Source organism: Vombatus ursinus, unplaced genomic scaffold (assembly GCF_900497805.2).
Source record: "Vombatus ursinus unplaced genomic scaffold, bare-nosed wombat genome assembly UNPS02014784.1, whole genome shotgun sequence".
In the NCBI taxonomy this organism is placed as follows: Eukaryota; Metazoa; Chordata; class Mammalia; order Diprotodontia; family Vombatidae; genus Vombatus; species Vombatus ursinus.
The window spans coordinates 26,861,809-26,883,709 of NW_020954562.1; the positions used below are offsets into that span (position 1 = coordinate 26,861,809).

The 21,901-nt window shown below is 39.8% G+C and overlaps 1 protein-coding gene across 1 annotated transcript in view; it reads right to left on the reverse strand.

Annotated features, from left to right (window-relative positions):
* Positions 1-21,901, reverse strand: part of MARCH1 (membrane associated ring-CH-type finger 1) — a 134,523-nt gene that overhangs the window by 12,887 nt on the left and 99,735 nt on the right. The window contains exon 3 of the mRNA XM_027866903.1: positions 10,415-10,562. Within this exon, the coding sequence (XP_027722704.1) occupies positions 10,415-10,562 (148 nt within the window). The remainder of the gene's footprint in view (positions 1-10,414; positions 10,563-21,901) is intronic.

Below are 21,901 nucleotides of genomic sequence, written 5' to 3' on the forward strand. Positions count from 1 at the left end.
AGGTGAACTTCATGAGTTCTTGTGTCTGGGGAAAAAAAACCTTCATTTGAAAGCTGAAGCTAACCCTCTGAACTTAGCTAGGCTGGTTCTTAGAGGACACACACACTGTCCTTTGATGGGCTTCTACTTGAAACATTTACATCATGGTAGAAGGCATACTTTTTAAGCACCCAGGATCACCACTATGTAACAGTGAAGCATTAGAAGAGGTCTTGAGTGGGGATACCCTTGGGTTAAGTCAAATTTTTAATCCAGCTAGAAAATGTGAGCTGTAGTATAAGTATTCTATTTCTTAGTCTGAGGCACATTTACAAATCATTCAACAAATGCTTCTTGCTATGCCAAGCACCAAGGGAGATACAGAGTGATAGCCACTGGTTTACTAGAATTTGTGATTCAGGAGTGAAGAAATAACAGGTAGAAATAACCAAAATGTGAAATTGAATATGAAAATACAATGCAAAGGGGTTAGGAAGTACCAAAATAGTTTGGAATCAGTGTGGTACAAAGGTAAGAACTGCAGAGTCAGAACACATAAACCAGCTTGGGTAAGTCATAACAGCCCTGGGTCTCAGCTTTCTCATCTATAACATCAAAGCAGAGTGTAGAAAAAGCTATCCTTACTTGTTCCTTTTGCTTCTCTTCTCACTCCCCACCCTCTGCAGTAGGCTTTCCAATCTCCTCACTTGACTGAATCTGTGCTCTCCAGAGTTGTCACTGGTCTCTCAATTGCCAAATCCAATAACCTTTCCCATACTTTATCCTTGATCTCCTCTGATATATTTGACATGGCTGATCACCACTTTCTAGAGTCTACACGTTGTAGCTTCTTTGGCTACTGTTTTTTCTCTTGTTTCTTCTACAGCACTGATTTCTCTTCTGTCTCCTTTGCTGGTTTGTCACATCACACCCCCTAATTGTGGATGTATCCTGTGGTTCTGTCCTGGTCTCCTTTTTTCCTTATCTCTCTTCCTGGTGACCTTATTACATCTCTATGCAGTTGATTCCCAGATGTATACATCCAATACTAGTCTCCTGATCCCTAGTCCTACATCACCAACCACCCTTTGAACAGTTCAGACCAAGCTCTCCATCAGTAGTGTCAAACTTGAAAGATCAAAAGGATCCCTGCAGGCCACCACATATTAATATCTATCTTTGTTGTACTGTATTTTTATTTATTTTCTTAAATATTTACCAATTACATTTTAATCTGCTGCTTGGGAGTATTGCAGGCACTGTGTTTGACAACTTGGTTTTACAAATACCTTAAACTCAACATGTCAAATCATCAATCATTTATTAATTTATTAAGCACCAAAAGTGCCAAACACTGTGCTAAGCACTGAGGATATAAGGAAAGACAAAAAACAGTCTCTGCTCTCACAAGCAGCTCCCAGTCCAATGTTCAAAACAGAACTAATCTTTTCCCCTAAAACTCACCCTTCTTCCAAACCTTTTTTCCCCCCAGTCTTTCTGGTTCACTATCTTGCCCTTATCTTTGGTTAATTTTATCATACATATAGGTAAGGTAATTTCCTCATCTGGGAATTCTCAATCCTAATTCCCCAGTCTAGCCCCTATCACAAGAACTGTCTCAGGGCCTTTAATATCTTATGGGGAGGGGAGTACAAAATGGAAACAGCTAAGCATATACATTATTATTTGAAGAGGCACTAACTGTGGAGATCAAGAGGGACTTTGCATAGGCAGTGGCACCTAAGCCCAGGAGGAAAAGGTGTGCCTGACACTAAACATGGTTGACAGCCTGTGCAGAGATTTTGGGAAAGGGTATGGAATGTCCAACTCGGGAAACAGCAAGGCATTATTTGGCTGGAACTTAGAGGGCATGAAGGTAAGTAGTGAGAAAGATGGCTCGATTGGTAAGCTGGAGCCAGATTTTCAAGGGCTTTAAATCCCCTTGTGATTTTTGTGCGGAGTGTGACATGATCGCATTTTGATTTCACGATGATTTAGGAGACGATAGACTACTCAGTCAGTAATACTGTACCTCAGGCACCACATACTATGAGAAAGGTAAACTGAGGCCAAATTATGGAGGATCTAAAATGCTAGACCACAGATCTTGAGCATCAGTGTGATAGAGTAGCACAGCTATTCCAGTCAGAGTCAGAAGTTCACATCTTGACTCTGCCATGAACTATTTGTATAATAACTTTGTTCAAATTAAAGGACTTATTTACGTTCTTCATTTTCTTCACAGAAAAATGAATTCTAAACCCCATGATCCTAAGACTTTATGTAGTAGCCAAGAAGGAGCCATTGAAAGCTCTTGAGCAAGATATCAGAATTAATCTGGCAGTGTAATATACACAAGCAATTGAGGAGAGAAAGAGGAAGGAACATTTAGGAGACTGGCAATCTGTAATTTGTAGTCATAGAACTTTGGATTTGGTGAAAACCTTCAGAGATCAGTCCAACTCCATTTTACAAATCATGAAACTGAGGCCTAAAGGCAGTCACTTTCCCTGTGTCACACTGCTAGCACAGGGGTCTTGTCACGACTAGCACCTGGAATTAATTGCTCTATTATACCATACCACATATCCCGGCATTGCCATGTTGGGAGGTAGAAACCTACATTATAACCTAACCTGGTTGTTCTGGGGTTGGTAATGGACAAAACTGAACGATAGGATGTTGCTGACACTATGCACTTGGAATCATAGGCCACGCAGCTTTGGTGTTCTGGGTCTCAGTTTCCTTCTCTGTAAAAGGAAGGTATTAGATAAAATGGTATCCATGATACTTCCACCTCCAAGTGCTGTGACTACTTTTGGAGTCTTATTTCCCATTGCTTGCCATCACAGTGTTCTAGCCAAGCTACAGTACCAGCAATCTCCCACATTCACTAGGACATGGCCATCTCTGTGTATTGACACCACCCCACACAGAATGAATCCCCTTTTTCCATTCTGCCTTTCAGAGTTCTTCCTTTAAAGGTTCAGCTCCAGTGTCAAATCTTTTATGTACTCTTCCCTGTTTCCTAAAGCTGTTCTATCCCTCTTCAACATATAAAGCATTCTACCTGAATCTCTTCTTTTCTATCTTTACTCCTGATTTTGGACTTTGCTTAACTGTATGCCGAAAAAGCAGCATGAGATGATAGAAAAGATGCTGGCTTTGGACAAATCTCTTCCCCTCTCTAGACCTGTTTCCTTATTGCTGAAAGAATGTGGGTGCTGGCTACACTCCAGTGACCAGATTAAAATATAATTGGGAAATAAAATAAATAAAAACACATTGTTGGTGGTTTTCTAAATCAATATGCAGCCCACAGGGATCCTTAATGTAATGGTTTTGAGGCACCCCCCCCCATTTCACATCAGTGGACTACATAACCTTCCAGCTCTAAATCTATGAGCTAATGATTCTTCATGTACACTCAACAAAATGTTGCATTTCTTAAAGGCATGGATTTTGTAATTATTTTTGTAATCCTGGTGCTTAGTCCCCTGATATGCAAGTGCTTTATAAATGTTGAAGTAATTTGTATCCTATATTCCTGAGTGAAAATGGGAGGAAAGAGAAATCAAAGGTAAAGGTTCAATCCTTGAGAAGCCCCACCTCTCCCTGCCCCCCCCAAAACAAAACAAACAAACAAAAAACCCCTTGTTTTGGCAAATAGCATCTGCCTGTGTTCCTTTGCATAGATCTTTCCCTGTCTGACACTGTAAGTATAGGAAAGGCAGTGCATCAATGGCCTGCTAGGAATAATTCCTGTCTATCAAATAGTTTTAAAAAACATATCTAAAGTTTTCCGTGAATTGGGCAGACTTCCAGAGGCAGAAGGCTCAGTCTAAGGCACCAATGGCCACAGCCATTTGTGAAACCTGATAAGCTTCTCATAGTAACATGCCTTGGGCAATCATGAGAAGAGAAAAACCTCTCCTTGATATCATTTGTATGTGAGCAGGGGTTTGGGCTCAAACTATCCCTCCTCACAAACGTCTGATATAATTTGTCTACATGGAATTAGAGATTAAACATAGGATAGGCTAAAAACCTGGCTGCCTGAAATCCAATCAGGAAGCATTTTCTCTGAAACTGGATAGTAACTCACTGACAGCCAATCAGGGGGCCCTCATCTGCCTCATACTGCACCGTCTCCACTGCAGTAGGCAGAAATGAGTATTCTGAAACAAAGCTTATAGATCCAGAGAATAAAGGTTAGGCCTAGAAGCTAAAAAGCAAAACAAAAAAGAGGCTATAAAATGGTGAATCCAAATTGGACACTGAAAAATACTGCCATCCACACTCATTTCATTATCCCCTAATGAAATTTTTCCTGTCACCACGTAGAACTATACAGAGATCATGAAACATTGACCCTTTTTTCCTGGTGGATATTGCTGGGAGGCCTAAATAGTAGATTAATCCTACAGAAGAGGCAGAGATGTCCAAGAAGTCATTGAGCAGGAGGATGAAGGGAGGTCTGGGGTACAGATTACCTACAGTGTTCAGTGAGCTTCTACCATCTATGGTTGAATAGCAAGAAAACAAAAGAACTTAAGCTGTTAAGAGAAGAGAGACAGAAAAGAAGGGATGGGTCTTTCTTTTAATGAGAAAATGCCTTCTCTATCAGCAATGACAGACTTAACATAATAGAACTTATATTCAGTTTTTAAACTCCAACAAACATTTGGTACCCAGCATGTGCCAAACACATTACAAGATCCCCAAATTCCTTGGAATTAGTAAAGGGAGACATAGCACATATAAAATAACAACCATACATAAGCAGATGCAAACCTAAGTGATCTTTGAGATGGGGAGGGAAACAGGAAAGACTTTCTGACGGAGGTAGTGTTTGAGCTGGACTTCAAAAGGTGAACAGGAATTTTATAGGTGTTTGGGTAAGGAAGTTCTAGACAAGTATAAGGATGAGTGAATAAATTAATTAAATTACTCACATGGGTGAGTAAATTAGTAGATGAAAAAGTATTTCTTAAGCATTAGGTTACTAGGTATCTGGCATTGTGCTAATTGACAGGGACCCAAATAAAAATGTCAAGCTCATGAGCTTTCATGTTTTTCCTTCAGTGAGAAACCATCACACAAGTTTTGCGTCTACCAGAAGTCCCTATCTTCAGGGAGTTGGCACTCTAAAGGTAGAGACTCCCTTAGATATGGGAGAGTAGCAGCCTGAGAAGGTTGCTTTGGTTTGGTGAGTAGAACAATAAGACAAGCAATTGAGACAGCTTTCTAGGAGCAATGGTCATGATGATATGGTCACATTTTTCAGGTTAAGAGTTAGACCATTCTTAGGTTCGGGGCTGGCTAAATGACAAAAGCTCACCAACCAGGATAGCTCAGTACTTAAGGCTGCCAGGTGGAAAAACATAGTATTTCAGAGACACCTTTAACTGAAGTGTGGCAGGGAAGACAGAGAAGTCTGGGAAGGTACCAAGTTGTAGAAGGTCTTGAATTCTAAACTAAAAGGATTGAATCATTCATTGGAGTGACATGACAGAAAAAAGCTTGGGAAGTATTAATACTAGTAGGACAATGCTTGCCACATAGTAAGTACTTAATAAATGCTTGTTGATTCATTGAAATTGCAATAGTTCATGTATGTGGGAATGAGTTGCCTAATAACCTCTGCTAAGGTGGTGGCAAGGGGACTGGGAAGAGGGAACAGAAGGAAGAGACGTTGTGATGATGATTGATGACCCTAACATTTATGTAGCCCTTTAAGGTGTTTGCAAAGTGCTTCACACATATTACCTTATTTAATCCTCAGTAACCCTGTGAATTAGATACTTTTATCATCCTCATTTTAGAGATGAGCAAATTGAGGTTGAGAGTCACATAGCTAGTTCATATAGGAGGTCTTCCTTGGGTCTTCTTGACTCCAGGTTCAGCACTCTATCCACTGGTATGTTAGGCTGCCTTGGGCAAAGGAGGAATCAAAAGAATTAAGAGACTGAGCAAATGAATGGTGTTAACATTTACTGCATATAAGAAGACAGAATAAGAAGCAGGTCTCAGGAAAACCAGCTCAGTTTTGGATAAAACTGAATTGAAGTTACTGATGGGATACATGCCCAAAAGGCAGCTCAGCAGAGATATCAGGTGGGAGATAAAAACTTGGGAGTTAACATGTAAATTAGTGATAGCTGAAGCCATGGGAGTGAAAGAGATTTCTGAGAGGGAGAGTGACCAACAAAGAAGAGAGGGCTGAGAAAATCTAGAGGAACATATTTAAAGGATTGGGAGAGTGCAGTAGGATTTAGCAAAGAAGACCAATAAGGACCCATGGAAAAGACAGGAAGTGCAACAAGAGGGGATGATGTTTTAGAAGCCAAGAAGGAAAATCCAGGAGGAGGTGACCTACAGTCTCAAATGCTACCTTAAGGATATTAGCCTAATTCAATTCAGTTCGTTTTAATTCCAGAAGTATTCCTCTAAGTACTTACTTGCCTCCAGTGTGCAAAGGACAGTGCTAAGCCCTGGGGACACAAAGATGAAAAAACTGACAGTCTGTAACCTCAAGGAGCTTCCAATCTATGCTACACACATATACTGACTTCATTACCTTTATTCCTGGGAGAAAACCTTTGAAAGAATAAAAGCTTGCTCTCCACCTTCTTTCTCATATTTGTCTAGAGAAGAAAATTAAACATGGAGGCCACTGGCAGGCAGCCTCACACACTATGATGAGAGAAGTTACCCACATCCTGCTCTGGATGAACATGTATTAAGATGTGCTCAACTAGATTCAGCTGAGGACCATGTTATTATCTTTGGAATTGCTGGATTTGCCCTTAACCAGGCCTCCTTTTAGTCAGTGCATGGACCAGTGAACCACAGGGCTTCTGTCTCAAAGGGCTGTGCAGAGATTATATTGGTTCTTTTCCTTTTCTCCCTTCATGGAACATTTTTGGTATGCTCAGAACTGTATAAGATAGACAAGAAAGGAGACAACATGATCATTAGCCCTCAAAGATCTTGTAGGATGGGGAGAGAGGATCTAGTTATGTAATAAGCAGGGAGTGGTTCCAAGATGGCTGGTTCACCAGGGTTTGTAGACCCTCCAAACAAAACCAAAATATTTGGAGAAGCCTATAAGGAGCTACTTAGGAATCATGATCTAAATTCTTTCCAATTCATTTTATATATAATCAACCTTTAGTATTAGAAGGACTCTCATTTTACTGAAGAAAGAAAGTCCGTATTACTAACAAGTGGTTGAGGCAGATCTGGAAACCAAGGGCTTTTGACTTCAAGTTACCCAAGAATAACTGTTTTCCTAGGCCTAGAAGCTAATGAAGGATTTTCATCCCTATCTATACCTAAAGTTCATGTGGTGGGATTGGAAAGATTCATTTTGTTCAGAGAATGATGAGAGCTCAGCTAGCACTTACAAAAGGCTGCTGTCAGAGCTTTCAGCTCTGAAAGGAGCCACTTTGATTCACTCGGCACCTACGTCAATAAGATTTTATTTTGATGCTTACGATACGAGCTAGCATGTGTTGCTGCCACCAAGAGGGCAGATTCTGCTATATTTTTTTCTTTTTTACTTGCAGAAAAACAAGGGAGATAAATAAGCTAACAGTAAGAGTCTTTTTGGGGGGTGGGGTGGATTTAATATTTTTTCTTCAGGATGGAAACCTATCCTAGGTATGACAATTCTGGGTATACATTGAAAAGTCTCACTATGAAGTTCTTTGGGTAATTTTGACTTTTGGACTCAGCCAAGCTTCCTGTCTACTACCCCCACCCTAGTATCTGTTTCTTCTGCAGCAAAAGCAGGCATGGGAGGCCAAGAGAACTCCATCTTGGCTCAGTGCTACAGGGCACCTTCAGGAGCAAATGCAAATGGAATGTTTTATAGAGGCCTTTTCTTGGCTCCCTTTTCTATCTCTTCGTGGCAGTTTATTACAGGACCTTTAAAAAAATGTAGAACTTCCCAAGTGCTAGTAAGATTTTGGTTTTTATAATTTCAGCGTAGCTGCAGTAAGGAACTATGGAATTGAAACACTCCATCAGGTTATATAAGAACAGCCTAAAAGGTAATAAGGGAAGAGATACTGCTGTAAAGTTAGGTCTTTCTTGCATTTAAAAAAAAATAATATGGCTTTAATAGAATGTTCTTTTAAAATAAGAGCCATTGTATGAAAAGCATCATGTACAGTGGAAATCATGCCAGAATTGGAGGATCTGGGTTCAGATTCCACTTCTAGTACCATCACTTATGTGATCTTGGGTTTAACCTTTCAGAGGCTCCGGTTCTTTATTGGAGAGGGTTAGACTATACTAGAGAGTCTCTGCCAGCTCTGTAAATCAAAAATACATCTTTCTCAGGCACTGCTTAAACACATGGACGAATCACTGAACAAGTCTAAGGCTCAGTTTGCACATCTGTAAAATGGTGATAATAATAACAGTACCCCCCTCCCTGGGTGGTTGTTATGAGGATTAAATGACTGATGCATTTCAAATGTTAGTATTATGTCCATTGGATCTAGAGCTGGAATCCACCCCAGAGATAGTGTGGCCAGAACTTAAAAAGGTCATTGACCTTTTTAAGTAGCAGGACTTAACCCCAAGTCCTTTTACTCCAAGTTCAATGCTCTTCCCGGAGCTAAAACTAGAAGCAGGCAAGATAGGCAATCAAGTCAGGCACATATTACGCAGTGATTCTCTTTCTACCCCTTTCCTAGATGTAAAGGAGCTGCAAAGACCTTTGGAGGCTCTGGGTTGGCTATATCTGCATATGATGAGGAGTATGGTTCAGAAGGTATGAGACCTTTTCTGGACAAGTCTTACCTTCAAGGAGCTTACATTCTGTGGGGGGATACAATATAACCACATAAAAATATATATAAAATAAATCAAGATAATTGTTGAGATTAAAGATGTTTACCAGCTAGAAGAATCAGGAAATGAGATGGAGATAGCATTTGATCTGGACTTTAGAAGAAATCAATGATTCTAAGAGACAGAGGGATTGCATGCTAGGCATGGGAGACAATCTTTGCAAAGGCACAGAGATGCAGATAGGAAGTATAATTTTGTGTGAGAGGAATAGTAAAAAGACCAGATTGGTTAGGCCTGTGAGAGAAGTAGAGAATGTATAATAAGCCTAAAAGGTGGTAGCCAGGTTAAGATCTTTACATGCCAGAGGAGTTTGTATTTGTTCCTAGAATAGGAAGCCTTTATATTTTACTGAGCAAGGAAGTGACATAGTCAACCTGAAAATCACTTTGGCAGATGGATGTGGGGATGGATTGGAGTTGGAGAGAGAGACTTTAGGCAGGGAGACCAGTTAAGAAGCTGTGGCAGGTCATTGAGGAGTGAAGAGAGAGAGGAGAAGGTGGTCTAGGAATGATCCTTGGGGTACACCCACAATCAGGGGCAGGATATGGATGATGAGGAGAACAAAGAATGTCACAAAATCCCAGGAAAGAGTATCACAGAAAAGAGAGTGGTCAATGGTGTCATACTACAGAGGAGTCAAAATTGATGAGTACAGGGGCAAGATCATTGGTTTCAGCAATTGAGATCTCTGGTAACTCTGGAGGAATAATAATATCAACAGTTAAGAGGAGAAGATGTGTTAACAAATATAGATAGCTTTTTTAAGGAATCTGGCTGAGAAAGTGAGAGTTTGTCATGAAAGATTTTAAAGATGAAGGAGAGGTGATTGTGTCTATAGCCAATAGGAAAGGAACTGGTAGAGAGGAAAAAATTGAAGACAAGAAAGTGCAGATAGACTGTGCCTGGAGGAGATGGGAGGAAAGGGAATCCAAGTTAGAAATAGAGGTTTGGCCTTGATGAGAAGAGCCACCTCTTCATCAGATATTGGAATAAAGAAAGAAGGAAGTTGGAATGATGTCAAAGAGTTTTAAAATGTAGAACAGATGAAATGAGGGAGCTCATGGAAAATGCCTCTAATTGTCTTATTAAAGTATGAAATAAAGTCTTCTACTGAGAGGATGGGAAGAAAGAGTGGTGCGGGAGGCGTGAGGAGAGGAAGGAGTAGTCACCAGAAGAAATCACTGGAGCTATGATTTGCCCCTTCATTCTTGTACCTTAGCTATGAATTCCTTACATGTGTGCTCCTCCTTAAGAAAATGTGTGTATTCCCTAAGAAAGACCAAATCTTCCCTTTGCTAGTCTGTGTATTTGTGGGAGAGTGCACCCTAGGTCTATGGGAGAAATGCTTCATTGCTTACTATGACATTTAATTAAATGCCTTTGATTTGAATTCCTTATGTCCTCCAATTTGTAAAGATTATCACATGAGTGAGGGCTCATAAGCTGTGGCTTTAGGGCACTGTGGCTGCAGACCTTGATCCTGGTTAGCCATTCTCAGACAGTCAGAGGGTACCAGCAGATAAAATATTAATTATGTGCATAAAGTAGAGAAAGAAAGCCTCTGTCTTACCATTGTCATTGCCTTGCTTGATTTCCTCAGCAGTCCGATCTATTAATACATACAGTGACCACACGACACAGGTAATGGCAATAATGTGGAATGTGACAGAGCAGACTATTTTCCTCCTCTCACTTGTCGTCATCTGTAGTTTCTCCCACTGTAATCAGAAGAGAAACAGATGTAAATGAACTGTCAACAAATCTTACTGAAAGTTTTTCAACTTCCTTCAACTGCTCGGTCCTAGGCCTTGACATATTAAATGAAATCATCCAATGGTTACAAATAGAAAGGACATTATTATCTTTATTCCCTAACAGAATCTTTATAATTTATAAGAGCATAAACCAGCACAATTAAATGTAATTTGAAGATGTTGAAAATAATAAATTAACTGATAAATCTTTCCCTTACCTTATGAATTATAGTCAAGCCACTTCCTTTCTCTGGGCCTCAGTTTCCTCATTTGTAAAATGAGGTTATGGCCTAGAAATTTTCACGTTTCTAACACTTTATAATGGTGGGTGTCAAAACACCTTTTATTCTGGTCTATGTCAGTGTTACCAAAGTCAAATAGAAACAGGTCCACGAAACTGTACATTGTCAAACAACGTGTTGACTTAGAAAACAACTTATTAATACCACCTATGTTCTATTGTATTTTTATTTATTTTGTTAAGTATTTCTCAGTTACATTTTAATCTGCTTCTCCCGTGCTGGCTGTATATTTGACATTCCTTGTGTATATCACAACTACTGCTCTACTAGATTCTACATATCTTAATACGCCAAGGGTCCATGATTTTGCTTATATAGGTATTGCCTCCATCAATGCAGCTCACAGCCTGAGTTTTATGAGCACAGTCTTCATGAGTTGTTAAAACCAAACAAATGCATTGCTGTCTAGAAAGTCCAGTAGGGAGCCTCTCTGAACTTGGGTAAGCTGGACTTTAAAAGGCTGTCATCTATTCCATGACTGAGCTTATATGCAAAGTCTTCACAGTTTGGTAGAACTTACTGGAGTTTGTAGGGCACAAGCACAGCCTTCCTGGCATTCACCTCCATGCCAGAGGTGGACCTCAGTGGAGGACTAGACTCTTCCAACTAGCTTCTGTGTCGAAGGAACAGTGTTCAAGAACTCTATCATTTTAAATGAACAGCTGTATAGAATGGAGCATGGTGTTGTGCTCACACATGTATGTACTTTGTAAATATTTGACAAAACGACCAGTCATCCAGATTAAAGCTTACAATTTTCAATTGTGAATCTACTTCTGGTCAGAAGAACTTTTCAAAATCTTCACATTGGGAGAAAAACAGAGCCTTGGGCACTATAAGCTGTTGTCAGTCACACTGTCTCTACTACTGTTGTACCTATTTTACTTTTCTTTTTTTTTTCGTTAGGCAGTGGGGTTAAGTGACTTGCCCAGGGTCACACGGCCAGTAAGTGTTAGGTGTCTGAGGCCGGATTTGAACTCAAGTCCTCCTGAATCCAGGGTCGGTGCTCTATCCACCACGCCACCTAGCTGCCCTTGTACCTATTTTACTTTAATTGCATCATCTACAAGTTGACATCATCCTTCTTTTCAGAACACCAGCATCGATGGCAATAAATGTAGGCCAAGGATTCAGAATTAGCCATCCTTTACATTTGTATTGCATTTCATAATCTACACAGCACTTTCTATACATTCATTAACCTTCTTCATTTTCACAATGACTCTAAACCTAGGCAATGCAAATGCTGCTATCCCTGTTTTGATGACAGGAAATTGAGATTGAGAGATTCACCTAAAGTTCATAGGATCACAGGATCCAGAGCTGGAAGGGATGTTAGAGACCATTGGACCCAAACCCCATCTTGTGTAGATGAAGGTCTTTTTCCAAGGTCTCACAGGCAGTAGGTGGGGAACCCAGTCTTGCACACAAGTCTGTATACTCCAAGTCCAATACTAATTTTTACTTCAACAATATTGCTCAAATTACATTCTTTGGATTTGGTGACTGGGTCCAAAGTGTTCTTCAGGGGGAAAACTGCAGTTTGTTTTGGAAGGAGAACCATAAGAAGTTGATCCAAATAGTTCACAGACTAAGCTAATGTAATCTTAGACTCCATTGAGTGGCTGTGTGTAGGACAAGGGAGGTGATAATTCTGCTGCACCTTGCCCTGGTCAGAACAAACCTTGAGTTTTATGTTTACTTCTGGGTGTCGTATTTTAGGAAGCAGACAGATGAGCTTGAGAGCATCTACCAAGTTGGTGAAGGGTTTCAAGACCATGCAAAGGTTAGCTGAAGAAACTGGGAATATTTAGCCTGGAAAAGAGAAGAATTGGGTGTGAGGATGATCCTGATAGGTATAAGTATTTCAAAGGCTGTCAGGTAGAGAAGGGATTAGATTTGTCCTGTTTGATGCCAGAAAGCAAAATGATTGGGAGAGAAAGTTACAGAGAGGCAGAAATTCAGTTTCATTTAAGAAAAAACAAACAATGTGAATTCTCTAAGAGCAAAAATGGGCTACCTCTGAAGATGATGGGTTCCTTACTGCAGACAGATCTTAAAAGCAAAGGACAGATGCTCATATATAGAGGGGGTTCGTTTGGGATATGGGTTGGACTGGATGGTCTCTAAGGGCCCTTCCACGTCAGAGATTCTGAAAGATTCTATGTGTGGAAAAAAAAAGGCCTATTTCAAGAATATGAATGGGTTCCTTTTAAAAAATGGTCAACCCCTGCTAGTTACCTAGGAATAACAAGTGCTTCCTTTTTTGACACTTCTAAATTAGTCTATATTAAATTAATGAGTTTTTGCTACTCTTTAGCCTGTCTCCAAACTCCATATCACTTCTGCTGCATAGTTTTATTTCTTTTCATCTAGTTTTGGCATCAATTCATTGTAATCATAATTTTTGCGATCCTGTCAAATAAATAGACTGTGAATTTTACTTTCACCATATGACTTTGGTGTTTCCAGATTTAATCAATATACCCTGCTGTGCTTTAATATCCTGGTTTGTCAAGTAGGAAACATAATATAGTACAGAAAAACAGTCTCTCAATTTTGCCCCCATCCCCTCAACCCCCTAAAGTACGTCAGAGTACATTCAATAAAAGCATTATACCAAATCTGATTGGAAAAAAAAAAAAGACAAAACAACCTTTAAAAAGCAGGGGCCTCTTAAAACTGAGATGCAATTTAATGAAATTACGCAGGATCTTGTTATTTGATTCTCACCTGCTTAGAATGGTAAAAGTGCCTGAAAACTGGTTGAAACTAGCTGTATGTCGCAGTCACTAAAAGCAAAGCTTAAATGTGAGGCAAGATCGCCACCTGCTGTACAGTTAGATCACTGCACACATATGTTTGGTGCAGATTTCATCTGCAGAATGTCGTATTTTGTAAACAAGTGGGGATTTTGCCGCACTGTTTTGTAGATTCATGGATACAAGGACTGAACCACGGTTTTCAGCCTGTAGTACTGAGGCACGGGCATATTGACAGTAGGATTGAAAGACGGAAGGCTTATTAGAAGGAACCGTCTCTGCTTTCTCTGCTGCCTTAAATGGGACAGGGGCTCCCCATACTTAGAAAATCCTGACTTGACCTTCAGACCATGATCCTCTATCTGTTATCCCTTTTTCAGTAAAATTGCCTTCACCACTTAACCAATGCTGAGCTCTCCAAGGTAACAGTGGTCTCTTAATTGCTAAATCCAAAGGCCTTTTCCCAAGTTCTCATGCTGGTGCCCCTCTGCTGCATTTGATAACGGTTGATCACCTGCTTTTTCCTGGGTAATCTCTCTTCTCTGGATTTTTTTTTTGGTCGTACAGTAATTATTCCTGGTTCTTCTACCTATCTGCTGCTCCCCCTTTGTTTCCTTGACTAACTTACTATCCAGATCATGGCCCCAGTAGGATATATCCTAAGGCTCTGTCCAGTGTGCCTTTCTCTGCAGTCCTTCAGTGCTGTCTCCTGCTTCCTTGCATTTCATTATCCCCTTTATGCAGATGACTTTCAGAACTATATTGCTAACCCTAGTCTCTTTTCTTAGCTCCAGTTCCACATTACCAATGGTCAGACATTTTGAACTAGATGTTCATCCTTGCCTAAAACTCAACATATCCAAAACAGAACTCAGAACTTTTTACCCAAAACCCAACCCTATTCTGAGCTTCCATATTCCCACCAAGGGAAACACTATCATTCTGTTCACCTAGGTTTGTAATATAGGTGTCATCATGTATACTTCATTCTCCCTAATCCCATATAAACAATTGGCTGCCAAGTTTTGTCATTTCTACCTCTGTAATATCTTGCATCCACCCTTATTTAGGCCCTCATCACCTTTAACCTGGACTATTGCAGTATCTTCCTAATTGGTCTCTATGCCTCAAGTCTCTTCTCCAATTAATTACACAGACAGACAGACAGAAAGAAAAAAAGAAAGAGCATTTATTAAGTGATTACTGTGTGCCAGGGGTAGCTAGGTGTTGCAGTGGATAGAATGCTGGATCTAGAGTCAGGAAGACTCATCTTCCTGAGTTCAAATCTGACCTTACTAGCTGTGTGACCTTGAGCAAGTAACTTAACCCTGTTTGCCTCCGTTTCCTCATCTGTAAAATGAACTGGAGAAGGAAATGGCAAACCATTCCTGTTTCTCTGTCAAGAAAACCCCAAATTGGGTCATGAAGATTTGTACATGACTGAAACAACTAAATAACAAAAATGTTCTAGCCCCTGAGCTAAATGCTAGGAATAGAAATACAAAGAAACAGTTCCTACCTTCAAGGAGCTTATATTCTAATAAGAGAAGTTTATTTTCTAATGAGAAAATTTCGTTGAAAAGTCTGGATAGTCAGGAGCAGAGCATGGGTGGCCTGGGCTTTTTATGAAATAGTGACCCTGGCAAGAACTCACCAGTCAGAGGAGGGGATATAGAAGCTTGATATTCTAAAATCACAAGTCATACGTACCATGTTACTCCCCTGCTCAATAAACTCTAGTGCCTCCTTTTTACCTTGAGCATCAAATACAAATTCCTTTGACATTTAAAGCCCTTTACAACCTGGCTCCAACCTACCTTTCTAGGCTTATTATACATTGCCTCACTTCATTCACTCTATTTTCCAGCTGACCTGATCTTTCTATTCCTCCCATATAGAACTTGATCTCCCATCACAGCATAGGCTGTGGCTCCTGCATAGAATATACTCCTTCCTCACCAGTACCTGGAGAAATTCATTGTTAGGGGGGTAGCTAGGTGGCGAAATGGATAGAGCACCTTCCCCGAAGTCAGGAGGACCTGAGTTCAAATGTGGCCTCAGACCAAACATTTGACACTTCCTAGCTGTGTGACCCTGGGCAAGTCACTTAACCCCAATTGCCTAAAAATTTAAAAAAATCGGGGCAACTAGGTGGCGCAGTAGATAGAACTTTGGCCTTGGAGTCAGGAGGACCTGAGTTCAAATCCAGCCTCAGATACTTGACACTTACTAGCTGTGTGACCCTGGGCAAGTCATTTAACCCTGACTGCCTCACCAAAAAGCAAAAAAAAAAAATTCATTGTTTATTTCAAAACTTAGCTTAGATGCCACCTCCTACAGTAGGATTAGAATCCTTTCTTGAATCCCCTCCACTGCTACTGCCATCACCACAAAATCACCTTGGAGTTATTGTGTGTGTGTGTATGATGAAAGCATATATGCACGTACATACACTCTCCCTATAGATTGTAAGGTCCTTGAAGCACTGTTTAAATTTTTGCTTTGTATCCTTAGCATATAGTAGTTGTTTAATAAATACTTTTAAATTGATTGGTCAAACAAAATAAACCAAGGGTAATCAGAGAACCTCCGATGTGGAAGATAACTGAAAGACCAGAAAGCTTAGAACCAAAACGAAGTTCTGATCTGAGATTCCCAGATGGAGATCCATGTTTCCACACTTCTGCATCCCCTTTAAAGCATCCTGTGTATTTATCTAATGCCTCCTCACTCTCCATCCCTTTGGAATTGTTCTTGTGGGGAGGGCAGTGCTGGCCAAGAAAACAACCCAAACAAAGGTGCCAAAGGAGCATGATGCATATTTGGGTGGCACAGAGTCCCCTGGTTTGGATGAGGCATTTGAGAATGTGGAGGCTATATTGAGTGATGGAGGGTCTTGAATGCCAGGCAGAGAATTATGAACTTTACTCAGGAGGCAGTGTGCAGGAGTCACTGAAGATTTTTTATGCATGGAATGTGACTAGATCTGTAAGTAAGAATGATTATTCTGATAGCATCATGAATTGGATCCATGGAATTTTAGAAATTGTGAGAGTGGATTCTGAGGGAATGGCTTTCCTCTTCTAGCTGAGATGGTAATTTATTCAACAAGTGTTTACTGAACACTTACTATGTGCTATCAGCACAAGCCCAGTGCTGCTATGGGCCACAGAGCCAACTCTAACATGGCCACTTTCTGGTGGAACTGTGTCTGTCTGTAATTTATTATAATGTTCTGCAGGGTTGGTCTCCATGGTGACAGTATGATTTCTATCCTGGGAGGAACCAAGTCCAACCTGTCAGTCAGCTTCAGCCACAAAACCAATCAAGGCCTGTAACTGAGTTAGATTGGTAAACTGGATTGGCTGCCTGCAGATGAGAAGAGCTTCCAGGTAAAGTGAATATGTTCAAAGACTGAATCATAGAATTTCAGAGTTAGAAGCTACATCTGAAGTCCTCTGGTCTAAAACAATCCTGAAAAAGATATAAACTGTTACAGTCCATATATTTTGTTACAGACCTAGCAAATAGTCATCTGGCTTTTGTTAGTGGACCTTAATGGGGTGGGGGGGGGGGAAGAGTGAAATCCACTGCTTCTGGAGGCAATCCACTTCTCTTTTGGAGGGCTCTAATTGTTAGGATCCCCCCCCCCTTTATATCAAGCTTAGATTTGCCTCTTTGCAACTTTTACTTGATGTCCTTAATTACTATTACTACTACTAATAGCTAACATTTATATAGTATTTACTATGTGCCAGGAACCATGCTATACCCTTTATAATTGTTATCTCATTTGATCCTCATAGCAACCTGGGAAGGCAGGTGCTATTATTATTTCCATTTTACAGATGAGGAAACTGAGGCAAACTGGCATTTTAGTGACTTGTCCAGGGTCACACTTGCTAATAAATGTCTAAGGCTAGATTTGAACTCATGTCTTCCTGACTCCAGGCCCACTGTGCTAACTGAAAATTTTATCCTTCCAGTTATCAGCCCTTAAAAGCAGCCCTTCAAAACAGTTCTTTGCTTTCCCAGCTCACAATTCTTCTCCAAGCTAACCATGCCCATTTTCTTCAATTGAACCTCATGTGACATGGACTCCAGGTCATTCATTGTCCCAGCTACCCTCTGAAAACTCACTTATCAACATATTTCCTCACCTGTAGTACCCAGAACTGAACAGAATGCTCCCTCCTTCACAGAGTCTGGGCAAACTCATGTCTATTGAACCAATTCATTCTTTTCACTTCTTTCTCTTGAACTTTTTTTTTGTTTGTTTTTGGTTTTTTTTTTTTTGGCTAGGCATGGGGTTAAGTGACTTGCCCAGGGTCACACAGCTAGTAAGTATCAAATGTCTGAGGCAGAATTTGAACTCAGGTCCTCCTGAATCCAGGGCCGGTGCTCCTTCTACTGCGCCACTTCTGCCCCCCCATTCTTTTTACTTTTGAACTGTGTTTTTTGCTGTTGTGTATATACAATCATAAACTAATGTTGGATTTGTTAAGCCAGCCAAGTAGCATTTATTAAGCACTTACTATGTGTCAGGCAGTTCGGTGGCACAGTGGATAAAATGCTGAGTCTGGGTTCTGAAGAAATATCTTCCTGAATTCATATCTGGCCATAGACACTAGCTGTGTAACCCTGGGCAAGTCACTTAACCCTGTTTGCCTCAGTTTCTTCATCTGTAAAATGAGCTAGAAAAGAAAATGGCAAACCACTCCAGTATCTTTGCCAAGGAAACCCCAAATAAGGTGACAAAGAGTCAGACACAACTGAAATGACTCAATAATAACAAAAACGTGCCAGGCAATGGGCTAAGTGTTAGCAATACAAAGGACAAAAGCTAGCATTTCCATCATTTATAATATTTTGTCCCACTGTACTCTGTTCTGTCTCAGTTTCCTCATCTGTAAAATGAGCTGGAGAAGGAAATGATAAACCACTCCAGTATCCTTGGCAAGAAAACCCGAAATGGGGTCGCAAAGAGTCAGACATGACGGAAACGAGTGAACAAACCCTAAAGTGCTATTAAATAAAAAATGGTAAAATACAGATCCACAGCTAGACCACAGTCTCGGTTTTTGTTTTTTATTTTTATTTTTCCTCCATACGGCACATGTCTCTCTTCTTCTTTTGGGGCCTTTTAATGATCTAATTAATTAGCATATGACATAGTGTCATGCATGCTGTGGGTGCTTAATAAATTCTAATTGAATAGAACCAGCTGCAGGATGATTCATATGCCAACTTCTCCAGTTTTTGAAGTACAGGAACTCATCAGTTACATATGAAGGGGTTTTGACCCCCCCCCACCCCCCAAGTAGCTTTCTTTTCTTCTGCAGAAGATAACTCAAGACATGGATAAGGATTGTAGTAGGAAGCTGCTGGATAGATTTTATAATTTTACTCCTAGGCAGGGTACAGGCCTTGAAAAATGTGTGGCAGTTTTGAAGAGCAAACTACCTTTCTGAGATCATTTAAGTATAATTTTATGTAGAGGCAGGGGGATAGATTGGCTGACCTTCAGAGCTTCCTGGAAGTCACACCATTTATAAGTCTCAGGAGCTAAGAATAAATGGTTGAAAAAAATCAAAAGAAGAATGACATGACGTTACATAATCTCAATGACCTTAAATACAATTCTCTTAGAACACAATCATGCTCTTTTGTTTACATATTGTCTATGGTCACTTTCATACTAGGTGCTCTCAGTGTTTCTCACTGCTGCTTGGTGCATTCCAAATCCCAGTGACACAGGTATAACTTAACAATGCCTTGAGTGCCATACCATCTTCTCATTAGGGGACCTGTATTACAAAAAATCTTGCCCTTATAATTATGTCAATTCTGTCAGTGAAAATCTGTGGAAAATGGTTTTCTTTCTTGCAGTGTAAGTACCTAGATTTGGCCTCTTGACCTACAATGCCTAAAATGTCTACAATCTGGTCCTTTACAGGAAAGGTTTGCCAATCCCATCTATGAACCTATGTGACCCACAATATTCCTGAGCCTGAACCAGATTAAAATGTAACTGAGAAATATTTAACAAAATAAATAAAAATACAACAAAACAATAAAACAAAAAGATAATATCATTGTAAGACTGTCAATATACAGCCTCTATCCATTCTTACTATTGATTAGTGGCCCTACTCTCTACGAGTTTGAAATCACTGCCCTACGGTATCAAAATTTAGAAGGTGCTAATAACATTTACATTTCCTTTCAACAGCATGGAAACAAATGAGCTGAACATCTAGTTAGCAAGAATAATTAGTTAAAATAGGAAACTACAAGATATGCTTCCTTCCCACTGTGGCTATACCCTAAGTGAATTCTTCCCCAGGCCTCCTCTGTTACTCTGCCCCTCCTCCCCAGCCTTGAAATATTCAGGGGACTTGGTTTCCCCCCCAGAGTCTCAGGATATATTCCCTCATTATACCTTATGTTTTAGGGTCCCAATCCCCAATTTAATTGTCTTTAAAAGCTGATTGTTATTTTTTTCTTTTAGCAGCTTTTTTATTGTTATTTTTAATTCCTTTTTTAATTTTTATTTTTGACATTAATTTTTAAAAATTTTGAGTTACAAATTCTCTCCCTCTAGCCCCTACTCCACCAATTGAGAAGGCAAGCAATATGATACCCATTATACATGTGAAGTCATGCAAAACATGGAACCATATTAGCCATGTTTAAAAACTGATTTGAAGGCATATTTTATGGCTGCTTGACCCAAGGCACATTTTGTGAAGTTTGCCGTCGGTGCTAAAATTGCTAGTTATATATCTACTAGTATCTCTTGAAAGAAAGGTTTGAATTCTTTCCTTTTATGAATATATAATTATCTGTGATTTTTAGGCTTAACTTAGCATAATATGTTGCTTTTTAAGATGTCAGTCTATTTCTTCGCCTTTTCAGAATATCATATTCCAGATTTGCTGTTGATTTCTTATAAACATGAAAAAAACCTGTATAATTCTGATAGGTTTTCCTTGGAAATTGAAATTTCCTCCCTTACCCCTCTTTATTTCAGACAAAATTGCTATTTTTCTTTAGTTTTTAAATTTGATCACAATTTTGTCTTGGTGAGGTAATTTTTTTATTTCCTATTGATGTTCTGTGAATTTTCTCAATCTGTACTAAGCTGCTTCCCCTTATTTCTGTTCACTTTTTATATGTGATTTTTTTTCTTTTTTTATAATGCTCTCATCCTATCTTTTAAGTTCAATGTTTTGGTTTGCTAGAGTTCTCATGTATTCTTCTAGTGTTGGTTTTGTTGTTGGTTTTCCATATTTTTCCTTTTGCCATTTTTGCTTTTCAGTTCTGTTCTCTTTTTCAGAGAATCTCCTGTTATGCAGAGTCCCTATTCTTTGTTCAAAGTTCTATAATCCTTGGTTAGATTTACTGATTTCTCCCTTAAGAGCTTTAGATTCTATCTTTTAAAAAATATATTTTTTCCACTTAATTCTTTGGTTCTCCTTCTCAACTGCCATTGATCTACTGTCATTTTCACTGGGCCTTTTGGAATTTGTGATATTTCTACTTTCCCAAGAGGATTTTTTGACTCAATTCCCCTTTTCCACTAAGATGGTAGTTTTCCTCCTACTGACTGTTTCTTCATTTCTCTTCCTCAGTCAGCTTTTGTCCGCCTTTATCAGTCACTGCTGATTTTTCTACGGTGTCCTTGCTGAAAATGTGCTTCTTACAGCCAATCCTTTCCCTCTGAAAAATCCATCTCTCTTGTGCCCTTTCCATTAGTGTGGCTGCCTGTTCTCTAAGACCACCAGGATTAGATAAGGTGAGACAAAGTGTATGTGTCTCAGAAGCTAGAAGTAATTACTTGGGACAATGCTCCAATTTAATACTCCAAGTGGCCATTACTGTTGAGGCTGTTCTCCACTTTTATACCTGCCCCATTCTTCTAGGCTCCACACTCCTCAAAATAACTATTTTGAGGCCCTAGGCCAATCCCCAATGATCTTCAAGAAGAAGTTAGGAGGGTCTTCCAGAATACTATGGAAAGGAATGCCTTAAGAAACATTTCCATTATGGTTTCTTCTTTACCTTGCTTTCACTCCTTCTAGTAGTTACTTCTCGTTTCTGTGTAAACTGGTCCCTTCTCCAGGCCTACACAAGGATTATGGGAGAGAAGAACCTCAGGATGAGATAAGCACCTGGGCCTCCATCTGCCCCAAGAATGGGTACCACCTTGGTCAAAGGGGTTAATTTCAAAGATGAT